Source organism: Anomaloglossus baeobatrachus, chromosome 11 (assembly GCF_048569485.1).
Source record: "Anomaloglossus baeobatrachus isolate aAnoBae1 chromosome 11, aAnoBae1.hap1, whole genome shotgun sequence".
NCBI lineage: Eukaryota > Metazoa > Chordata > Amphibia > Anura > Aromobatidae > Anomaloglossus > Anomaloglossus baeobatrachus.
This window is the reverse complement of record NC_134363.1, coordinates 68313265-68333936: the sequence shown is the minus strand read 5'-3', so window position 1 is coordinate 68333936 and position 20672 is coordinate 68313265. Positions and strand designations below refer to the sequence as shown.

Below are 20672 nucleotides of genomic sequence, written 5' to 3'. Positions count from 1 at the left end.
TAACGGTAAAGTGTGGGGTTAAATTTTCCCATCAAAACATAGTCTATGACGTTCCCTGAGTCACATGGAGCGTCTGTGCAAAATGTTGTGATTGTAAATGCGACGGTGCGGATTCCTTTAGTGGACATACATACATACACTCGGCTTTATATATATTAGATGTACACTAATAAATGAATGCTTTCTCCTTTCTATTTGGCTTATTAGTTATTGTGTACCTTTCTAATATTAGTTTTTCATCAGTGACTGTTTGTATATAGCAGTAGTTTTTACATCAACAATTTAATAAAGGTCAAATTCGGTTTCCTGCGTTAATAATAGTAATGGATGGATGAAGATGGCATAGCGGGCGGAAGTGACCCATTATCTGCACATGGGTGTATTATGGAGAAGTGATCCATCTATGGATGCCAGCTGGAACTATCACAAGCAGACGGCGGGTCATATGCTGTAGGGCCCTGTACACATTATACGGCCTTGAGCGTCTGTGACCATTGTCTCCCCCACATGGGTGTATAATGGGCAAGTGTGATCCATCTATGGATGCCAGCTTGGTTTCTCAACAGCAGACCGTGGGTCACATGCGGTGGGGCCCTGTTCACATTATCAGGCCTTGAGCGTCTATGACCGCCATCTCCCCCACACCAGCGTATAATGGAGGAGTGATCCAGGTATGGAAGCCAGGAAGGCGACTGGGATTCTCACCGGCAGACGGTGGGTCACACCCTGGACACATTTAGCATCTGTGACCGCCATCTCCCCCACACAGGTGTTTATGACCACCCCCAAACCCTGCAATATTGGCTCTATTGTGTATATTTACTTAAAGGGAATGTCCACTAAACAGCAAATCTCTGCTCAATGACTATAATCCCAGAATAGGATCAGAACCAGACGACACAATGGTACAATGCACAGCGCCCACCTCCATCACTAGTGCACATTCACACCTGCCACCTATGTCTCGTAAGTAATCGTCCCCCTTAAGATGTCCCCCCCGAAACAAAGCAGCGGGTTTATTAGTGTTCTCTGCCGGGCAGCTGTGATAGCCCCGGTGACAGGCGAGGTGGGCACGACCCTGCCTTGCTCTCACACCTCATACACACACAGCCGGTTATATAGCAGCGGCTATCAGTTGTCATGGAGACGGCCGCCCCCCCTCCCCGCCTGCGTTATACACTGAGCGCTAACCTCTGTGCGTGCAGAGCTGACATTGAGATCCCGGGCATGCGCAGTGACAGCCTGCCACACTTCCGCCTCATGCTCGACGTCATGCGACGTATAAGGAGAGGACTGCGCATGCGCACACTTTCCAGTTGAAGACGCGTGCGACGTGTGTGGTTTTCCTGTTTATCTCTGTTGTGAGGAGGGATAAGTGTTTGTTCAGTGACAGATGTGTGGTTGTCTGTCATGGAGACGGTTATATAGGAGGCTCTGAGATACAGGGACTGCGGCCTCGGAGGTGAAACCTGTAGAAAGTGTGACCCTACAAATTCACTATACATATAATCTGTTAGGCTGCTTTCACACATCAGGTTTTTGCTGTGCGGCACAATCCGGCTGTTTGTGGGAAAAACGCATCCGTTTTTTTTTGCCGCCGGGTGTGCATTTTTCCCTCAGACTTTTACTAGCGCCAGATGGTGCTGCATGTGCTCGCATTTGATCCAGATTTTGCCAGTTGCTGCAAAAATCGTCACTCCGGCGGCCTCACAGGACGCAGAGAGGAACGTTTTTTGCGAGCGGCAAAAAACTGCATAGCACTGCATGCGGCGCTGTGCGGCATGGTGCACAATAAAAGTCTATGCACGCCGAATCCGGTGGCATGCATCAAACGCCGGAAGCATGTACCGGATTCGGTTTTTCTGAGCATGCCCAGAAGTGATATAAATTCATTGCTTGTTAGAAAATCAATCACTTACACTCTCACTGACTCACACACTCACTCTCATTGATCACGGGCGCTGCGCTGCACAGCTGTCACACTGCGGCGACTTCTGATTTGAAAATGCCGGCCGCTCATTATTCAATCTTGTATTCACTGCTTTCCCCACCCACCGGCGCCCATGATTGGTTGCAGTCAGACACGCCCCCACGCTGAGTGATAGCTGTTTCACTGCAACCAACTCAGCCGCCGGCGGGCGTTTCTATATCGTGCAGTAAAATAAATAAATAATTAAAAAAAAACAGCGTGCGGTCCCCCCAATTTTGATACCAGCCAAGATAAAGCCACACAGCTGAAGGCTGGTATTCTCAGGATGGGGAGCCCCACGTTACGGGGAGCCCCCGAGCCTAACAATATCAGCCAGCAGCCTCCCTTAATTGCCGCATCCATTAGATGTGACAGTCCCAGGACTCTACCCGACTCATCCCAAATTGCCCTGGTGCAGTGGCAATCGGGGGGTAATAAGGGGTTAATCATGGCAGGCATCTATGAGACACCCCCTATGATTAACCTGTAAGTGAAAGTTAATAAACAAATACACCCGAAAAAATACTTTATTTGGAATAAAAGACAAAAAAACTCCCTCTTTCACCATTTCATTAAAATCCCCAAATACCCCTCCAGGTCCAACGTAATCCACAGAGGTCCCGCGACACTTTCAGCTCTGCTACATGAAGCTGACAGGAGCGGCACTAGAACACCGCCGATCTCTATCAGCTCCACGCAGCAACTGAAGTGAATTGCGCTGTCACCGAGGATGTCACTGAGGTAATGCCGGGGCTTGTGCGGTGATGATGCGTGCGGTAGTGGCGGGGCGTTTGCGGTGATCAGGGCCGGGACTGGACTGGACTGGGACTAAAATTCAGCCCTGGCATTTGGGGGTACACAGGCACACTTGTCACTTGGTGAATGTGTAATATCTTTGTGCACTTGTAGGTTTGTAACACAACCATGTAACATGTAGTCACGGCTGCGTCCAGTATTACAGCTCAGGCCTATTTATTGCTCTTAAGTTGCCGGACCTGGTGAAGCTGCTATTTTCCCTATAGAACTGGGTCCCTTAGTTAAAGAAGAGGATGCTGAGCTCTACATATAATTCTAAGGCCTCATCATATAACTGATGGGCAGTGCAAAATCAGATCCCCCTGAGCTAATATTGATGACCTATTCTACAGAGAGGTGATCAGGGAAGCTGTAGTTGTCACTGATGCTAATGTTGGGTGCATGCCACTTAGGGAATGTGCAATGACATTTTTGGGGGCAGATCCCACCATGGAAACCACTATGAAAAATACACACAATGAGTGACCATCTGCATCTATTAGGCTACTTTCACACTTGCGTTGAACAGCATCCGTAGCATTGCGTTGTGTGACGAATGCAACGGATGTGTTGCATTTAGTGGCACAACGGATGCAACGGATCGTACAAAACAATGCAATCTTTTTTTTTTTTCTTTCGTTTTACCGGCGGCAGACTATTGTGAACGATCAGCTGATCACTCACAGCAGCCGGTCGCCGGGTGATCAGCTGATCACTCACAGCAGCCGGTCGCCGGGTGATCAGCTGATCACTCACAGCAGCCGGTCGCTGGGTGATCAGCTGATCATTCGGCCACCGAGAATAAGTGCGGGGCCGGAGTTCGGGGTGGGTGGAGCCGAGCGGGACCATGGCTCTGAGGACGTCAGTGCAGCGAGGAATGCAAGGCTGGGGACAAGTGAGTGTGTGTGTGTGTGTGTGTGTGTATATGTGGAGTGAAGTGCGGTAGGGGGCGGAGCCAAGCGGGGAAGTGTCGGGCTCCCTGCACACATAACCAGGATAAATATCGGGTAACTAGGCAAAGCACTTTGCTTGGTTACCCGATATTTATCTTGGTTACCAGCGTACACCGCTTAGCGCTGGCTCCTTGCACCTGTAGCCAGGGTAAATATCGGGTAACTAGGCAAAGCACATTGCTTAGTAACCCGATGTTTACCGGTGCAGGGAGACAGAGTGAGCATGTGCAGCAAAATTCTACAGATTGCGCTGCTCAAAAAACGCTACATGCTGCGTTCCCTCCGGCGTCAAAATAACGACGCTGCGTCGTGCAGCGGATGCAACGCAAGACCATCCGTTGCTATCCGTAGCTAATAGAAGTCTATGAGGAATATAACAGTTTCCTGCAACGGTTACTGTAATTCCTCAAGGCTGCGGATAGCAATGGAAGCCGTCCAACGCAAGTGTGAAAGTAGCCTTACGTGCGCAGGTTCAGGCTTTTGAGCATCTTTTAACCACTTCAGGTTTCTAAAACCACAAAAACCACCAAGTGGTTAAAAGAAGTGACCAGTTCATTTTTCTGGTGTTTTCCACCCAGCAGACGCTCTGTACTTTACACTGCAGATCAATGGAAAGGGTCGGAAGATGCCCGGATGTCTTTTATTGTGCTTTACCATCACTTTTTCTTAAAAGCACAGAAAAAAAGTGACAAAAACAATAGGAAAACACTAAAAAAGCCAAAGATGGTCAAGACCATAGAAAAAATACCCAGGAAACGACTATAAAACTACACAGAAGATGGGTCAGGAAAAAAAACGCCACAGTTTTCAACATCTACTTAAAAAACTTAGCGGTGTTGCTTGAGTTTAAAATACCTTGTGTACACATACCCTTAGATTTTCCAGTTTTGAAAACCCATTTCATGCATTATTTATTTGTTTTATTCACTCTCCCCAGGGTCTGTTATTGTCTGCAGCGCTGGTGTCACATCACAATGACAGCGCTGCAACCAATCATGGAGCTCCGCAAGTAACTGATTGGCTACAGCGCTGCTTATAGACTCCAGGCGCGACACCAGTTTGTATTTTTTATAACAAAAGGACGCATCAAACATCAAGAGGATGTGAGCAGTCAGCGTCATGTAAGAGCTACTCACATGAAGGCATCACTAGAACCAAATATTTGAGGAGGATTTGGAGACATTCTGCTTAAAAAAATGTGTAAACATGTTAATTTACACTGTTTTTGGAGCAGAAACTGAGCAGAATCTTGCCAAATCCTCATAATGTCAAAACTTTGTTTTGATTATTTTTAAGCTTTTTTTGACATAGCCATGAAACTTGTTTTGGATTTTCATGTTCAGAACCACCATCAGTACATGTATGCCGCACCAGAACCATCAGCAGCACATGAATGCATCACCAGAGCCACCGTCAGCACATGAATACAGCACCAGTGCCACAATCAGTATATGAATGCCACACCAGAATCATCATCAGCACATGAATACAGCACCAGAACCACCACCAGAACATGAATGCAGTGCCAGAATCCCCATTAGCACATGAATGCAGCACCAGAGCCAGCACTAGAACATGAATGAGTTGTTCCCGTCCCTTTTGTCTGCACGTAATACAGACACCATGATGAGATTTCATGCCCACAGCTAGTCTCTGAAGACCTCCCTCTTTGTTCTTCAGCAGCACTTCCTGACAGTGCATTTAAAAATAAAAGTATCAGTATACTGCCCCAAAAATATAAATATCTCCCATGCTGTGCTACTAAATAAAAACTTGCTGTGCTTCCTTCACAAAATATCTCCTCCCACAAACACATTGCACCTCTCCGAAATATTATACCCCCACACACACTGCTCCTCACCAAATATTATACTCCCCTACACACACACTGCCCCTCCTTTAAATATTATATCCCCCTACACACACACTGCTCCTCTCCAAAATATTATACACCCCATATAGATACAGGTAAAATATATCTTTGTACCGTGTTAGCCAGTATAGATAAAAAATTGTTTAAAAGAACCGAAGTCCTCAGTGGTTGATACCTTTTAATGGCTAACTGAAAAGATGGTAATAATAGCAAGCTTTCGAGACTACTCAGGTCTCTTCATCAGGCATGGTATAACACAAAATCTGAAGAGTCACATATTTATACACAACAGGACATAGAATAGTGCAGTTCTATAGTGATAGTTCTGTTTCATGTAACTTGTTTTTTTTTTTGTTTTTTTTTCTTTACTGCACTATTCTATGTCCTGTTGTGTATAAATATGTGAGTCTTCAGATTTTGTGTTATACCATGCCTGATGAAGAGACCTGAGTAGTCTCGAAAGCTTGCTATTATTACCATCTTTTCAGTTAGCCATTAAAAGGTATCAACCACTGAGGACTTCGGTTCTTTTAAACAATTTTTTACACCCCATATATACACACACTGCCTTTCCAAAATATTATACCCCCCATATATACACACACACACTGCCGTTATGTAAAATAACCCCCCCTCACACATACTGCCCCTCTCGATAAAGTACTCCCCTTCCCCCATCTCTCGCAAACCTGTGTCCCTTTCACAAATGTTCCCCCGTTATGTGCCCTAATCCTCTCCTCACTCACCCATAGTGAGTACACATTCCATCTACGGCTCCTCCACGGAGCTCTTACAACTGTCCAACGTGTTTCAGCAGCGCCCGCAGCAGTGTGATGATGTCAGCAAGGTGCTGATCTCATCACGTTGTTGCACGTCGAAGCCCCAGGCCCGCGCTGTCACTGATCAAATGTATTTGGGTCTGAGAGATGCAAACACATTTGAACAGGAAGGAGGGAGCTGCGGTCACCGGCGCTTTCCTCAGCAGTACACTGGGCACAGGATCTCACTAAACAGCAGGTCCAGGGCGTCACAGCACAGCACGCTGCCTCCTGCTGCTTTCAGTGATGCTACTGCGCGCAAGGCAAATTAATGTTGCCCGGTGTGCAGACTGCTGAGGAGAGTGGCGGTGACTATAGAGTGAGCAGCCCACTACAGGGACTAGCCCACTACAGGGACCAGCCATTCTGGCATTTGCCAGAATTGCCCTATGGCCAGTCCGGCCCTGGCGGTGATGATGCGTGCGGTAGTGCCGGGGCGTGTGCGGTGATGATGCGTGCGGTAGTGCCGGGGCGTGTGCGGTGATGATGCGTGCGGTAGTGCCTGCGTGTGCGGTGATGATGCGTGCGGTAGTGCCTGCGTGTGCGGTGATGATGCCTGCGGTAGTGCCTGCGTGTGCGGTGATGATGCGTGCGGTAGTGCTTGCGTGTGCTGTGATGATGCGTGCGATAGTGCCTACGTGTGCGGTGATGATGCGTGTGGTAGTGCCTGTGTGTGCGGTGATGATGCGTGCGGTGGTGCCTGCATGTGCGGTGATGATGGGGGCAATAGTGCCAGTGTTTGTGCGGTGATGATGGGGGCGATAGTGCCGGTGTTTGTGTGGTGATGATGGGGGCGATAGTGCCGGTGTTTGTGCGGTGATGATGGGGTCGATAGTGCCGGTGTTTGTGCGGTGATGATGGGGTTTCTCTCTCTCTCAGCATAAAAAAAACCCGCATCCGTTTTTTTACCGGATCCGTCGTATCAGTTTTTACACAATCGGAGACGGATCCATTGCATCAGGCACAAACCGGATTATGCCTGATTGCAAAAACTGATGTGTGAAAGTAGCCTTAGGAATGCGGGCTTTGCACACTACGACATCGCAGGTGCGATGTCGGTGGGGTCAAATTGAAAATGACGTACTTCCGGCATCACATGTGACATCGTAGTGTGTAAAGGCTCGATGATATGATTAACAAGCGCAAAAGCGTCGTAATCGTATCATCGGTGCAGCGTCGGCATAATCCATAATTATGCTGATGCGACGGTCCGATGTTGTTCCTCGCTCCTGCGGCAGCACACATCGCTGTGTGTGAAGCCGCAGGAGCGAGGAACATCTCCTACCGGCGTCACCGCGGCTTCCGTAGAATATGCGGAAGGAAGGAGGTGGGCGGGATGTTTACATCCCACTCATCTCCGCCCCTTCGCTCCGATTGGCCGCCTGCCGTGTGACGTCGCAGTGACGCCGCACGACCCGCCCCCTTAATAAGGAGGCGGGTCGCCGGCCAGAGCGATGGTCGCAGGGCAGGTGAGTGCATGTGAAGCTGGCGTAGCGATATTTTTTGCTACGCCAGCTTTCACAAGATATTGTACCTGCGATGGGGGCGGGGACTATCGCGTGCGACATCGCAGCATCGGCTTGCGATGTCGCAACGTGCAAAGCCCGCCTTAGTGTCCTGTCATGATATAACCCTATGGGGCAGTTTTATGTACACCATTACCCCTGTTGTTTTCCACAGCTCTGGTTGCTAACGGCAAAATCTAATATATAAAGCTGAATGTGTGTATGTGTGTCCGGGTTTGGCATCTGCACCGTCGCAGCTACAGCCACAAAATTTTGCACACTCACACGTCTGGACCCCGAGAGCATCATAGGCTGTGTTGTGAGGCGAAATTTTAACCCTGCGTGTTCCAATTTACCAATCAATTTTGCCCCTATCTACATAATGGGGAAAAAGTGAAACGAAAAGTGTAACCGCATTTACAATCATGAAATTTTGCACAGACACCTCATGTGACCCAGGGAACGTCGTAGACTATGTTTTGACAGGAAAATTTAACCCTGCGCTTTACATTTACTCCCCAAAAAAAATGGCTCCATTAAAGTAAATGGAGCCTGGAACTACAGGTTATTAGTAGGAGCTGTGAGTGGTTGCTATAGGAACAAAAGACATTCATATTATAAGAAGCTTATATATGAGGTAATAAGATGTCAGTGGGGAGACGGATAGAGAGAGACAGACAGAGACAGACAGAGAGACAGACTGGGAAAGAGACAGAGAGATAGAGACAGACGGTGAAAGAGACAGACAGAGACAGACGGGGAAAGAGACAGAGACAGACCTGGAAAGAGACAGACAGAGACAGACCTGGAAAGAGACAGACCTGGAAAGAGACAGACGGGGAAAGAGACAGATGGGAAAAGAGACAGATGGGGAAAGAGACAGACAGACATGCAGACAGGGACAGAGACAGGCAGACAGGCAAGGAGGAGACAGCCAGAGAGACAGACAAAGATAGATGGGGAAAGACACAGACCTTGATAGAGACAGACGGGGAAAGAGACAGAGAAATAGAGACAGACAAGGAAAGAGACAGACAGAGACAGGCAGACAGGGAAAGAGACAGACAGGAAAAGACACAGACAAAGAGACAGGGAGACAGACGGGGAAAGAGACAGACCTAGAAAGAGACAGATGGGAAAAGAAACAGAGAGATAGAGACAGACAAAAAAAGAGACAGGCAGACGGGGAAAGAGACAGACGGGGAAAGAGACAGACGGGGAAAGATACAGACGGTGAAAGAGACAGACCTGGAAAGAGACAGACGGAACACATTACTTGGCCAATTTAGTTAAATCTGTGTGGAATATCTGTGGTGATGAAATATATGTTGTGAAATGCTTCTATTCGCTTAGTTTTTGCCTTTTAATAATTACATTTCTATCTATTTGTTTTGTGGTTTTTGTGTGCATTTTTGTTAATACATTCTATTTTGTTAACAGCAGTTATTAACCCGGGGCAAAGGCGGGTAGTACAGCTAGTACACTATATACACGGTGCTGACAAATGTGAGGATGACTATGGGGGAAACGTCCCCAATGGCCACTGCAGGGTGAGGAGATGCTCTATGGGGTTGGCCATGCACTTTTTTTTTGTTAAGTGCCCCAGAGTTATGTAAAACTAAGATCCCCCATGGCTCATTCGTCTGCCATCCGAGTCCCCTGCCTTTTCCAACCGAGATGGTGCACGACCGCTGCACCAATCACTGCACGTATCGATGACAACATCACTGCTGCTGCCAGTCATCTACAATGACAGATGTAGGAGAGAAGTGTTGCCCATCGTTCTGGAATTCCTGACCTGTCTGTAAAGATCGGGCATGTTTTTCCCAATCCATAAAAAAATATGATGTGATCGGGATTTTTTTGAAGCAGGAGAAAATTCTTATGACTGTAACCATCATTTAACAGTTAAAGGGAACCTGTCTGCTTCCCCAGGTACCCAAATCCCCACCATATTTTAATTCAGCCCTCTATATACTTCTTAACTATCTTGCTTTTGTGGTTTATAGATTTTTGAAACTATATAAAATCAGTTGAGCTTATGATGTGCTAATTAGAGGATGACTGGTTATGGGGGCATTGTTTTGTCTGGACTAATCGTTCCACAAATCATTATGTCCCTGGTGGATGTCTGTGATATAATTTTGCAAGAGCAACGTCACAGCCAGCTCCTTGCAAATCTTGAGCATGCATGAAACATTCTGCCTCCTAGCCATGCAGTGACGGTGGGTGTATGCTCCCCAGAGAAACCATCGGGCGGAGTGTCAGAATCTGCAATCTGAACAGCACCCGTCGCCTTGACAGTAGGTGAAGTTTGTGCAAAACTCCATCTGATAATCCTTTTTTTCTTCAATGGATCTAGTTATGGGTGAAAGGTCTTCCCTAAATTCTCCCTCTAAATATATTATTGCGTACCTGTGGGTGTAAGTGACATGATTTGCTCAAATTGTCTCTCCAGTAAAGGAGACAAACTCTAGCGCAGCGCGACCTATTGGAAGTAGTGATCCTAAAAGTCACAAGTGGATTTTTAACAATCCTTTGCAATATGACTCAGGATATATGCCAGATCAGAATCCCAATTTGCAGACATGGTGTTTCGGGGTGCTTGCCCCGAGTCAGTGCAAAGTATGGGGTGTCTGATCTGGCTCATGAGAAAGCTATGTGGGGACCACGGGGGAACACTATTCTCCTTAAGGAGACTTTGCAAGCCAGTCTGGCTGCCAAGTAAGGGGACTTATAGCTGCCACGCCCCTCTGGGAAATATTCAAATTGTCTCTCCAGTAAAGGAGACAAACTCTAGCGCAAGGCCACCTATTGGAAGTAGCGATCCTAAAAGTCACAAGTGGATTTTTAACAATCCTTTGCAATATGACCTAGGATATATAAGCCAGATCAGAATCCCAATTTGCAGACATGGTGTTTCGGGGTGCTTGCTCCTTGCTCAAGACTATGAGTAAGGAGTCATCTCTGAAACGCGTAAGGAGGGGGCCTTATTTGGTCCATATAATGGGATATATTTGATTTTATCATGTATGTGATTCACAATAAAGAAGACAAAAAAAATTATGGAAAATTTTGGTGCTGGACCTTTCTTTTATTCTATTGACTTGTGGTAGCCAGTCACATCCACGCACCTGTGGGTCTGCAGAACTAATGGTGAGCTTTCTCTCCACCCCTGTTTCCGTTGGATTACACATGATTTGCACAAGCGGAATCACCGCCAGCTCTTTGCAAATCTCTGCCTCCTGGCCATGCATTGATGATTTGTGTATTGTCATCGCTGAGCTGCACATGCCCAGGGAGGCAGCACAAACGCAGAACTCAGCCAGCGATCACTGCTGCCTTTCTGCAAACCCCATGACTGGCCGAGTCCTCCGTCCTTGCTGCCTCCCTGGGCATGCACAGCTCAACGATGGTAAATGAACGACGTGTCGCAGACCAACGATTTTTAACTCTTTTGTGATCGTTTAAGGTCGCTCATAGGTGTCACACGCTGCAATCTCGCTAACGACGCTGTGCGTCACAAACACCGTGACCCCGACGATATCTCGTTAGCGATGTCGCAGCGTGTAAAGCACCCTTTAGGTCTAAGTCCACGACAATAATATATATATACCCTCATGGTGCACATCAGAAAATATATCCAGTAAATATTAATACTAATTAGTGCAATTGCAACATTCGCAGATCAGAAGTCATATCATTTCACAAAGTACCTTTTGTTCTTGGGACCCTTATGCGGGCGTCACACGGTACGATATATCTGGCGATATGTCGTCGGGGTCACGGATTCCATGACGCACATCCGGCATCGTCAGAGATATCGTACCGTGTGACACCTCCGAACGACTGTGAACGAGCAAAAATGCTCACCTTATCTTTGCTCGTTGACACGTCGTTCATTTTCATAATGTCGTTCCTCATTCTGTGCTCCGGTTGTTTATCGTTCCCGTGGCAGCACACATCGCTTCGTGTGACACCCCGGGAGCGACGAACACATTTTACCTGCGTCCCACCGGCAATGCGGAAGGAAGGAGGTGGGCGGGATGTTATGTCCCGCTCATCTCCGCCCCTCCGCTTCTATTGGCCGGCTGCCGTGTGACGTCACTGTGACGCCGAACGTCACTCCTCCTTCAGGAAGAGGATGTTCGCCGCCCACAGCGACGTCGCCCGGGAGGTAAGTACGTGTGACAGGGGATTAACGACTTTGTGCGCCACTGGCAACTAATTGCCCGTGACGCACAAACGACGGGGGCGGGTGTGATCGCTTATGCGATCGCACGATTTATTGTCCCGTGTGACGCCCGCATTAGGGTGTATGCCCCTTGTCATTTTAATCCATCTGTGCATGTGTCCAGACAGGATTATTCTCATATGTGAGCCATACTTTTCTTGGACATGCTCCACTGATCAGTCAGTGTCTGAGCACAAAGATATGGCTCATTGGCAAGATTTTTTTTTTTTATACCCATTATTCAATGTATTCATATATTTATTGGCGCAATACCAGGGTAGTGGCACAATAAAGAGATTGGGAACAATGCATTCACTAACTACATGGAGCTACAGAAGCTGCGCCTGTCAGATCAGTTGTTCCTGACGGAGGGTTAATCACAATGACATGTTTTGTAACAGGAGAGCTGAGAATTGTGCTAATATTAATAAAAGTTAAAAGGTGATCAGACAGGTCCCCCATCTGAGGCAGCATAAAATCCAATGGAAGATAGTTAAGAACCACCTTATTATTTGCTCCTTAAGATATTTTATTTATTTATTTATTTATTTATTTCTTTTCACAGAATTTAGTACGAGATGGATGCCAGGATAATGGAGGTTCGCACTTTCCTCAGACATTACCTGAAGAAGCCATTAGTTAGGTTTTTGTTAAGTGCTCACACAATTTCAAGGATGGTCAGTGGGGTAAGAAATTCAGATTTTATTTATTTTCATGACCTAGAATGTATTTATTTCTTGTAATTTATGGCTTATTTCTTTTTTACACACCTGTAGAAAGAAGGAAAAGTCACTGAATTATGGAAATCACAGGATGGATAGACGTGATTGATAAAAAACTGGAAACAACATTTTCAAAACACTTTGTTTTTTTCAGTATTTAGTATGAGGGAAATTGCATACGATAGGGAATAACTTTCCGATTATTGGGAGGTCGACTGCTGTGGCCCCCAGTGATTATGAGAATGAAACGGAGCAATCGTTGATCATGCGGACTGCTGCTCTATTCATTCCAATGAGAGTGCCGAAAACCAGTGGAGCGCTGCACTAGCAATCTCTGGCACTTCCATTAACAGAGAATGGAGTTGTGGTGCTTATGATTGACATCTGGTCCATTTACATTGGGATCTTCAGAGCCCCAGGCCTTAGGAGCATAATGGTTGGAAAGTTATCTCCTATTCAACAGATAGGAGATAAGTTTCAAACTTGAGAGTACCAGGTAGGTTAAGCCGAGTCCACGGCAGTGATCGCGGGGACACAGAGTGCTGTGCCCCCGTGATCACCAGGACATACCGATACGCTCTGGGTGAGGAAGCACCCAACAAATAGGACGTACTGATACATCCTTCATTGTGAAGAGGGTTAAAATGAGTCACTCACTCTCTCACTTTTGTCTTTCCTTTGGGTAATGTCTTTTGTGACCTGCTATCTCCCTCTGGTGGAGTGCTCTCTACTCGACCTTCAAGATGCGTGTGAAAAAAAGATTTGAAAAAAAAATAAAGCTCAAATAAAATTATTATTATTTTATTTTGTATTGTCAGTCAGTGTCTGTAGATGGAACACTGCATGTCACAATGCGGATCCACATGGCATCATGGAACTCTAACGTGTCACCAATGTGGCATGCCTCTCACAAAAAAATGGTACGTCACAATGTGGATAACACTACTGTGTCACAATGTTCGCCATGGCTACCATGAAACACTGGCATGTCACAATGCGAATCCACCTGGCATCTCGTAACACTAGCGTGTCACCAGTGCGGCCACATGTTGCTCGGTACACTGTTGTGTCACAATGCCCCCTGACCTCACAATGAGGCTTCTGCCTATAAATCTGGCTGCTTTGTAGTAGCTGTGCCAGTTAGCTGGTTGTCTGTCTGGCTAGCTAGCTGGCTGACATGCTGGCTGGCTGGCTGGCTAGCTAACTAACTGGCTAACTGACTTGCTGGCTAGCTAACTGGCTCATTGGCTAGCTGTCTGTCTGGCAACGTAGCTGGCTGAGTAACTAGTTATCTGGCTGGCTACTTAGAGAGCTGGCTTGCTAAATGGCTTGCTGACTGGTACACTGGCTAGCTAGCTGGCTGGCTGGATGCCTAGCTGTCTGTCTGTCTGACTACCTGGATGGCTGGCTCACTGGTTGGATGGATGGCTAGCTGGCTAACTGGATAGCTTGTTGGCTGGTTATCTTGCTGGCTAATTTGTTAGCTATCTGGCTGGTTGGATTGGAGAGTGGCTAGCTGGCTGGCTACCTAATAGTTAGCTTGCTCACTGGCATGCTATCTGGCTGGCTATCAAGGTGGCTGAGTGTGATAACATGCAGATGTAGCACACTGTATTTGTCCTTTGCCACATTTTTGCACATTCACCAGCCAGTTAGTTTTCTTGTCAGCTCCCAGTCCAATTAAAGTGAGTTGCTCAGTGTTACGATTCTCTTTTGTCTTTCCTGTGGGTCATGTCTTTCGTGAACTGTTGTCTCCCCCTGGTGGAGTGTTCTCTTCTTGACTTTCAAGATGCAGGCGAAAAAAAAGATTTTCTAAAAAAATCTTCAAAAAATGTTTTTTTAAAGATATTAAAATTATTATTATTTTTCATTGTCAGTCAGTGTCTGTAGACAGAACATTGCCATGTAACATTGCGGATCTGTGCCGCCCTCGTGCCAGCAGACGGGCTGCTCGGATCCGGATTCGCAGGGTGGCTCGAGGAATCTTCCGGACCCGGGGGTCACGCGGACACTTCGAATAAAAGGGACGTATTCGTATGGGTTTTCCCGTAATCACTCTGTGACGCCACCCACGGAGTGAGATGTGGCGCCACCACTACTGTTATGGGGTACCCGGTGGCAGCTGGATATTAACCCCTCCGTGAGTAGGGATGGATGCCCCGGGGACCAGTGTCTCTGTGCTTCGGATGACGTTTACAGGGGCCGGCGCGCCCGGTTAGTCCGGGGAATATTGGTGTACTCACAGTCAATGAATCACACAAGTCCAATCGGTAAACCAAGGTGTTGGTGGCCAGCCACCGCGGCCGGGTGTATTATGGTCCCTCACCCGGGGTGATGGTCTGTGTCCTATCCTCCGCACTGCTTTTGGTATTTGTGGACTTCCCGGTATGGAACACGGGAGTCCGCTCCCGGTACTTTTGTTGGGAGCCTTGCCCGCTGACGCTGGCCCTTGGGATCTACCGGGCCCTGGCGGATGCCCTATCCCCCGCGGTGGGCTGTTGTCTGCTTTTGGGACTTTGGTTGAAACAGGACCTATAATCCTGCCCTCAATTGGTTAATTAGTGAGGTCGTTGGTTCCGGTCCTGTCTTCAGGGTCCAAGTACCCCCTCTGTGCACGGTTTCCGGGTCGGTTCTCTGGTGTCGGTACCGGCGAGCTGCTACCCTGTCCCGGTCCACCTCAGATCCCCGGCAGCCGTCTTCCCGTCTCCTGTCAGACAGAGACCATGTCTGCCACCTAGCCAGTACGTCAGGGATCTGACCCTGACACCTGTCCTCTCTCCTCCTCTCAGCTTGAACTCCAAACTTCAACTCCTCTCTTTTCCCGCCTGGATTCTCCAGACCCCTAGGTGGGCGTTCTCCATCCGCCTGGTCCCGCCCACTGGTGTGCCTTTCCTTTCCTGGGGGGGTGACTAGGGTTTTTGGTTGGCAAGATGTAACCTGGTGAGGGATGGTGTTATGTGGGGGCCTACCATGTGTGACCACCTGGTGGCGCCAGGGCGTCACAGATTCACCTGTTGCCAATGCGGACATGCCTTGCATGGAGCACTGGTGTGTCACAATGCGGATCCAATTGGTACCACAGAACACTAGCATGTCATCAATGCAGCCACACCTTGTTAGGTAATCTCTTGTGTCACAATATCCCTTTAACTCACAGTGTGGCTTCTCCCTATAAATCTGACTGGCCGGCTTGTTGACTGGCTGGCTGGCAGGCTAGCTGGTTGACTGGCTGGATGGCTGGCTATCTGGCTAGCTGCCTGGCTTGTTAGCTAACTGGCTAGCTTGCTGCCTGGCTAGATAAATATCTAATTTGCTGGCCAGCTCACTCAGTGTTATGCTTTTCTTATGTCTTTTCTTTGGGTCATGTCTTTCATGGCCTGTTGTCTCCGTCTGATGGCGTGCTCGCTCCTCAACTTTAAAGATGCGGGTGGAAAAAAAAGATTATGAAGGTTTTTCAAAGTTTTATTATTATTTTATTTTTCATTGGCCTGTAGACAGAACATTGCCAAGTCACAGTGTGGATCCACCTGGCATCACGGAACACAATGTGGCCACACCTTTCTAGGGACACTGTTGTGTCACAATGCCCCCTGACCTCACAATGTGGTCTCTGCCTATAAATCTGGCTGCCTGGCAGTAGCTGTGTAAGATGGCTAACTGGCTGTTTGGCTGGTTGACTAGCTGGTTCGCTAACTATCTGGCTGACTGGCTAGCTCACTGGTTGGCTGCCTAGCTAGCTTGTAGATAAAAAACCTGTGGAAAAGGAAGCGCAATAGGGTCTTACCCTGACAAACAGGGGATGACAGAAAGGATAATCCTACTCACCAAGGAGGGTTGTGAAAGGCACAACTCCTGTAACAGCATAAACTGGATCAACGGCAGCAGTACCCCAGGTGGCTGATAACAGAGAGAAATTGTAGAATGGGGCTTTGTAAACTGCGCCAAAGATCACTGATGAAATCTTGGATTAATGTAAACTTTTTATTCTTGCACAGGTCTACGCGTTTCAGGAGGCTCTGCTCCCTTCCTCAGGACCAAATCGGCGGGAAAAAGTCTAAAATCACGTGGTGTGACGTGATGCAGTGAAAAAAAAAAGGAGAAAAAAGGAACAAAAAAGTATTCATGAAACCAGTGATAAGATCATGTGAAAATCGCAATGAAAAAAATATATAATAAAAATCTTATAATAAAAACAATTGTGTCATAATTGAGTAAAAAATATATATATAATATATATATACTTAAAAAATTGTGTGTTTAAGACAGTAAGACTGTGGTGAGGAGGTATAGAATATATATAGTTTTTTGCAATTCTACACTGAGTTCTCCTTTGGTTGTGTGGACTAATCTCACTTGTCCTCCAGTCACCTATGGAATCTATGGGTGATGTGAGTTCTATACCTCCTCACCACAGTCTTAAGGGGGCTTTACACGCTACGATATCGTTAATGTTTGGTCGCCGGGGTCAAGTTGTTAGTGACGCACATCCGGCGTCATTAACGATATCGCAGCATGTAATACTTACCAGCGACCTCAAAAATGGTGAAAATCGTTCACCATGGAGAGGTCGTCCCAAAGTCAAAAATCGGTAAGGGTTGTTTAGCGTTGTGGTTCATCGCTCATGCGGCAGCACACATCGCTATGTGTGACACCACATGAGCGAGGAACGTCTCCTTACCTGCCGCCGGACGCAATGAGGAAGGAAGGAGGTGGGCGGGATGTTACGTCCTGCTCATCTCCGCCCCTCTGCTTTGATTGGCTGGCCGCTTAGTGACGTTGCGGTGACGTTGCTGTGATGCCAAACGTCCCTCCCCCTTGAAGGAGGGATTGTTCGGCAGTCACAGCGACGCCGCCGACCAAGTAAGTATGTGTGACGCTGCGTAGCGATAATGTTCGCTACGGCAGCGATCACAAACAATCGCATGCGCGACGGGGCGGGTACTTACACGGTCGCTATCGCTAGAAATTGCTAGCGATATCGCTACCGTGTAAAGCCCCCGATACTGTCTTAAACACACAATTTTTTAAGTATATATATATTATATATATTTTTTTACTCAATTATGACACAATTGTTTTTATTATAAGATTTTTATCATATATTTTTTTCATTGCGATTTTCACATGATCTTATCACTGGTTTCATGAATACTTTTTTGTTCCTTTTTTCTCCTTTTTTTTCACTGCATCACGTCACACCATGTGATTTTAGACCGTTTCCCGCCGATGTGTTTCTTTTTGTGGGAGGTTCTTTGACATCACATTGTGTATATATGTCTGGGATACATACACTTCTACAGATATGATGTAACTTATGCCTGTTTGGTCCTGAGGAAGGGAGCGGAGCCTCCTGAAACGCGTAGACCTGTGCAAGAATAAAAAGTTTACATTAATCCAAGATTTCATCAGTGATCTTTGGCACAGTTTACAAAGCCCCATTCTACAATTTCTCTCTGTTATTAGCTAGCTTGTTGGGTAGCTAACTTGCTGGTTGGCTAGATGGCTGGCTAAATGGCTGACTAGCTGTCTGGCTAGCTAGCTGGCTTAGTGGCTAGCTAGCTGGCTGGCTGATAGGCTAGCTAGTTGGTGGGCTAGCTGGCTGGCTAGATAACTACCTGGCTGGCTTGCTAGCTGGTTTTCTAGCTGGCTGACTGGTAACTATCTGGCTGCCTAGCCATTTGACTAGCTAGCTGGATGGCCAGGTGGCTGTCTAGCTAGCTGGCCGACTGGCTAGCCCGTTTACTGGCTAGTTGTCTGGCTGGCTAGCTGACTAGCTAGATGGCTGACTGGCTAGCTAGCTGTTTGATGGACTAACTGGCTGGATGCCTAGCTAGCTGGCTCTCTAGTTAGTTGGTGAATAGCTGGCTATCTGGTTAACTGGCTGGCTAGCTGACTGGCTGGATAACTTGCTGGCTTGATAGCTGGCTGGCTGGATAGCTGGCTTGCTAGCTAACCGGCTGAATAGCTAGATAGCTACCTGGCTGTGTAACTGGCTAGCTTGCCATCTGGCTGGATTGCTAGCTGACTGGCTTCCTGGATAGATGGCTAGCATCCTGGATAGCTAACTAGCTGATTGGCTGGCTAGCTAGTTGACTGGCTGACATGCTAGTTGGCTGGCTAGCTGACTGACTGTCTGGCTCGCTAGTTGGCTGGCTAGCTTAGTGGCTAGCTGGCTAATTGGCTGGCTGAATAGCTGACTGTCTAGTTGGCTGGGTGGGTGGCTGGCTTGCTCTCTGGATAGTTAGCTAGTTCACTGACTCGCTGGCTATCTAGCTAGATAGCTGGCTGGCTGAATGACTGTCTAGCTAGGTGAGTGGTCGGCTAGCTGTGTGGCTGGCTAGCTGGCTTGCTTGCTTCCTTTCTAACTTGCTTGAATAGTTAGCTAGCTGGTTGGCTGGTTTGCTACAGGCCTGGCTAGCTATGTGGCAGGCTGGCTAGCTAGCTAGCTCTCTGACCGACTAGCTGTGTCGCTGTATGGCTGGCAAGCTGGCTCAATTGTTGGTTGTCTGGATGGCTAACTAGCTGGCTGGATGACTGACTAGTTGGCTGGCTTGCTTGCTAGCTATCTGGGCAGCTAGGTGGTTGGTGAAATAGCTGTCTGGATGCCTAGCTAGCTGGCTATTTGGCTAAATGGCTGGCTAGCTAGCTAGCTGACTAGAAAGCTTGCTTATTAGCTAATTGGATGTGTGACTGGCTGGCTGGCTAGCTGAGTGGCTGGCTCACTAGTTGACTGGCTAGCATGCTAGCTGGCTTACTGTCTGGCTCGCTTGCTGACTAAGCTTAGTGGCTGGACAGATGGCTCACTGCCTAGTTGGCTGGCTGTCTAGCTGGCAGGCTAGCTATTTAGCTAGCTTACCAGCTATCTGTGTGGCTGGCTGGGTCTCTGGCTTGCTAGCTGGTAGGCTGTTTTGTTTCCTGGCTAACTTGCTGGATGGCTAGCTATTTGGCGGGCTGACTGGATAGCTAGCTGACTGGATAGTTAGCTAGCTGGCTGTGTCTAGTTAGCTGGCTGACTGGCTAGCTGTGTGGCTAGTTAGCTGGCTAGCTTACTAGCTGGTGTGCTGGCTTCATGACTTGCTAATTGACTGGCTAGCTATTTGCCTGCTTTCTCTGCTATGTAGCTGCCTACCCAACTGGCTGGCTAGCTAGCTGGATGGCTGGTAACTGGTTGGCTGTCTAGCTGGCTGAATTAATTTATTATTACTTTATTTTTCAATGGCAGTCACTGCCTGTAGACAGAAAACAGCTGTGTCACAGTGTGGGTCCACCTAGCATCACAGAAACACTAGTGTGTCATGGCTTGCTAGGGACACTGTTGTGTTACAATGCCCCCTGACCTCATAATGTGGCTTCTGCCTATAAATCTGGCTGCCTGGCAGTAGTTGTGCCAGTTGGATAGCTGTCTATCTGTCTGTCTGTCTAGATGGCTTGTTGGCTGGCTGGATGGCTTTTTGGTTGGCTGCCTGGCAAGCTGCCTGGCTGGTTGGCTAACTGGCTAGCTTGTTGGCAGGCTGAGTAGATGTTTGCGCTATTGGGGGAACATCATGGCAAATGGGGTAGGGAAAATGAGGTGGAGTGCAGCATGGAATGGAATGGAAAATGGAATGGAAAATGTGCAGGGTGCATAATATGGAGAATAGTGGATTGTGCAGCATAGAGAATGGGAGGGAGGAAGGGAAAATGTGGCTGTTGCACAATATGTGTGCTACCCCCACGTCAGCAGTCGGGCTGCTCGGATCCGGATCCGCAGTGGCTCGAGGGATCTCCGGACCCAAGGGTCACGCAGACACTCAAATAAAAAGG

General features: G+C 47.6%; 2 protein-coding genes across 5 annotated transcripts in view; one reads left to right on the top strand and one right to left on the bottom strand.

Annotated features, from left to right (window-relative positions):
* Positions 1–1270, bottom strand: part of TMEM143 (transmembrane protein 143) — a 38457-nt gene extending 37187 nt beyond the window's left edge. The window contains exon 1 of the mRNA XM_075328449.1: positions 1192–1270. The gene's annotated coding sequence lies outside the window, so the exon portion shown is untranslated. The remainder of the gene's footprint in view (positions 1–1191) is intronic.
* Positions 1245–20672, top strand: part of LOC142256647 (synaptogyrin-4-like) — a 59439-nt gene continuing 40011 nt past the window's right edge. Inside the window, exons 1-2 of one of the 4 annotated variants that reach the window (XM_075328451.1) lie at positions 1245–1333; positions 12713–12833. In XM_075328451.1, the coding sequence (XP_075184566.1) occupies positions 12726–12833 (108 nt within the window). In that variant the 5' untranslated portion in view covers positions 1245–1333; positions 12713–12725. The other 3 variants (XM_075328450.1, XM_075328452.1, XM_075328453.1) reach the window with 3 other exon arrangements.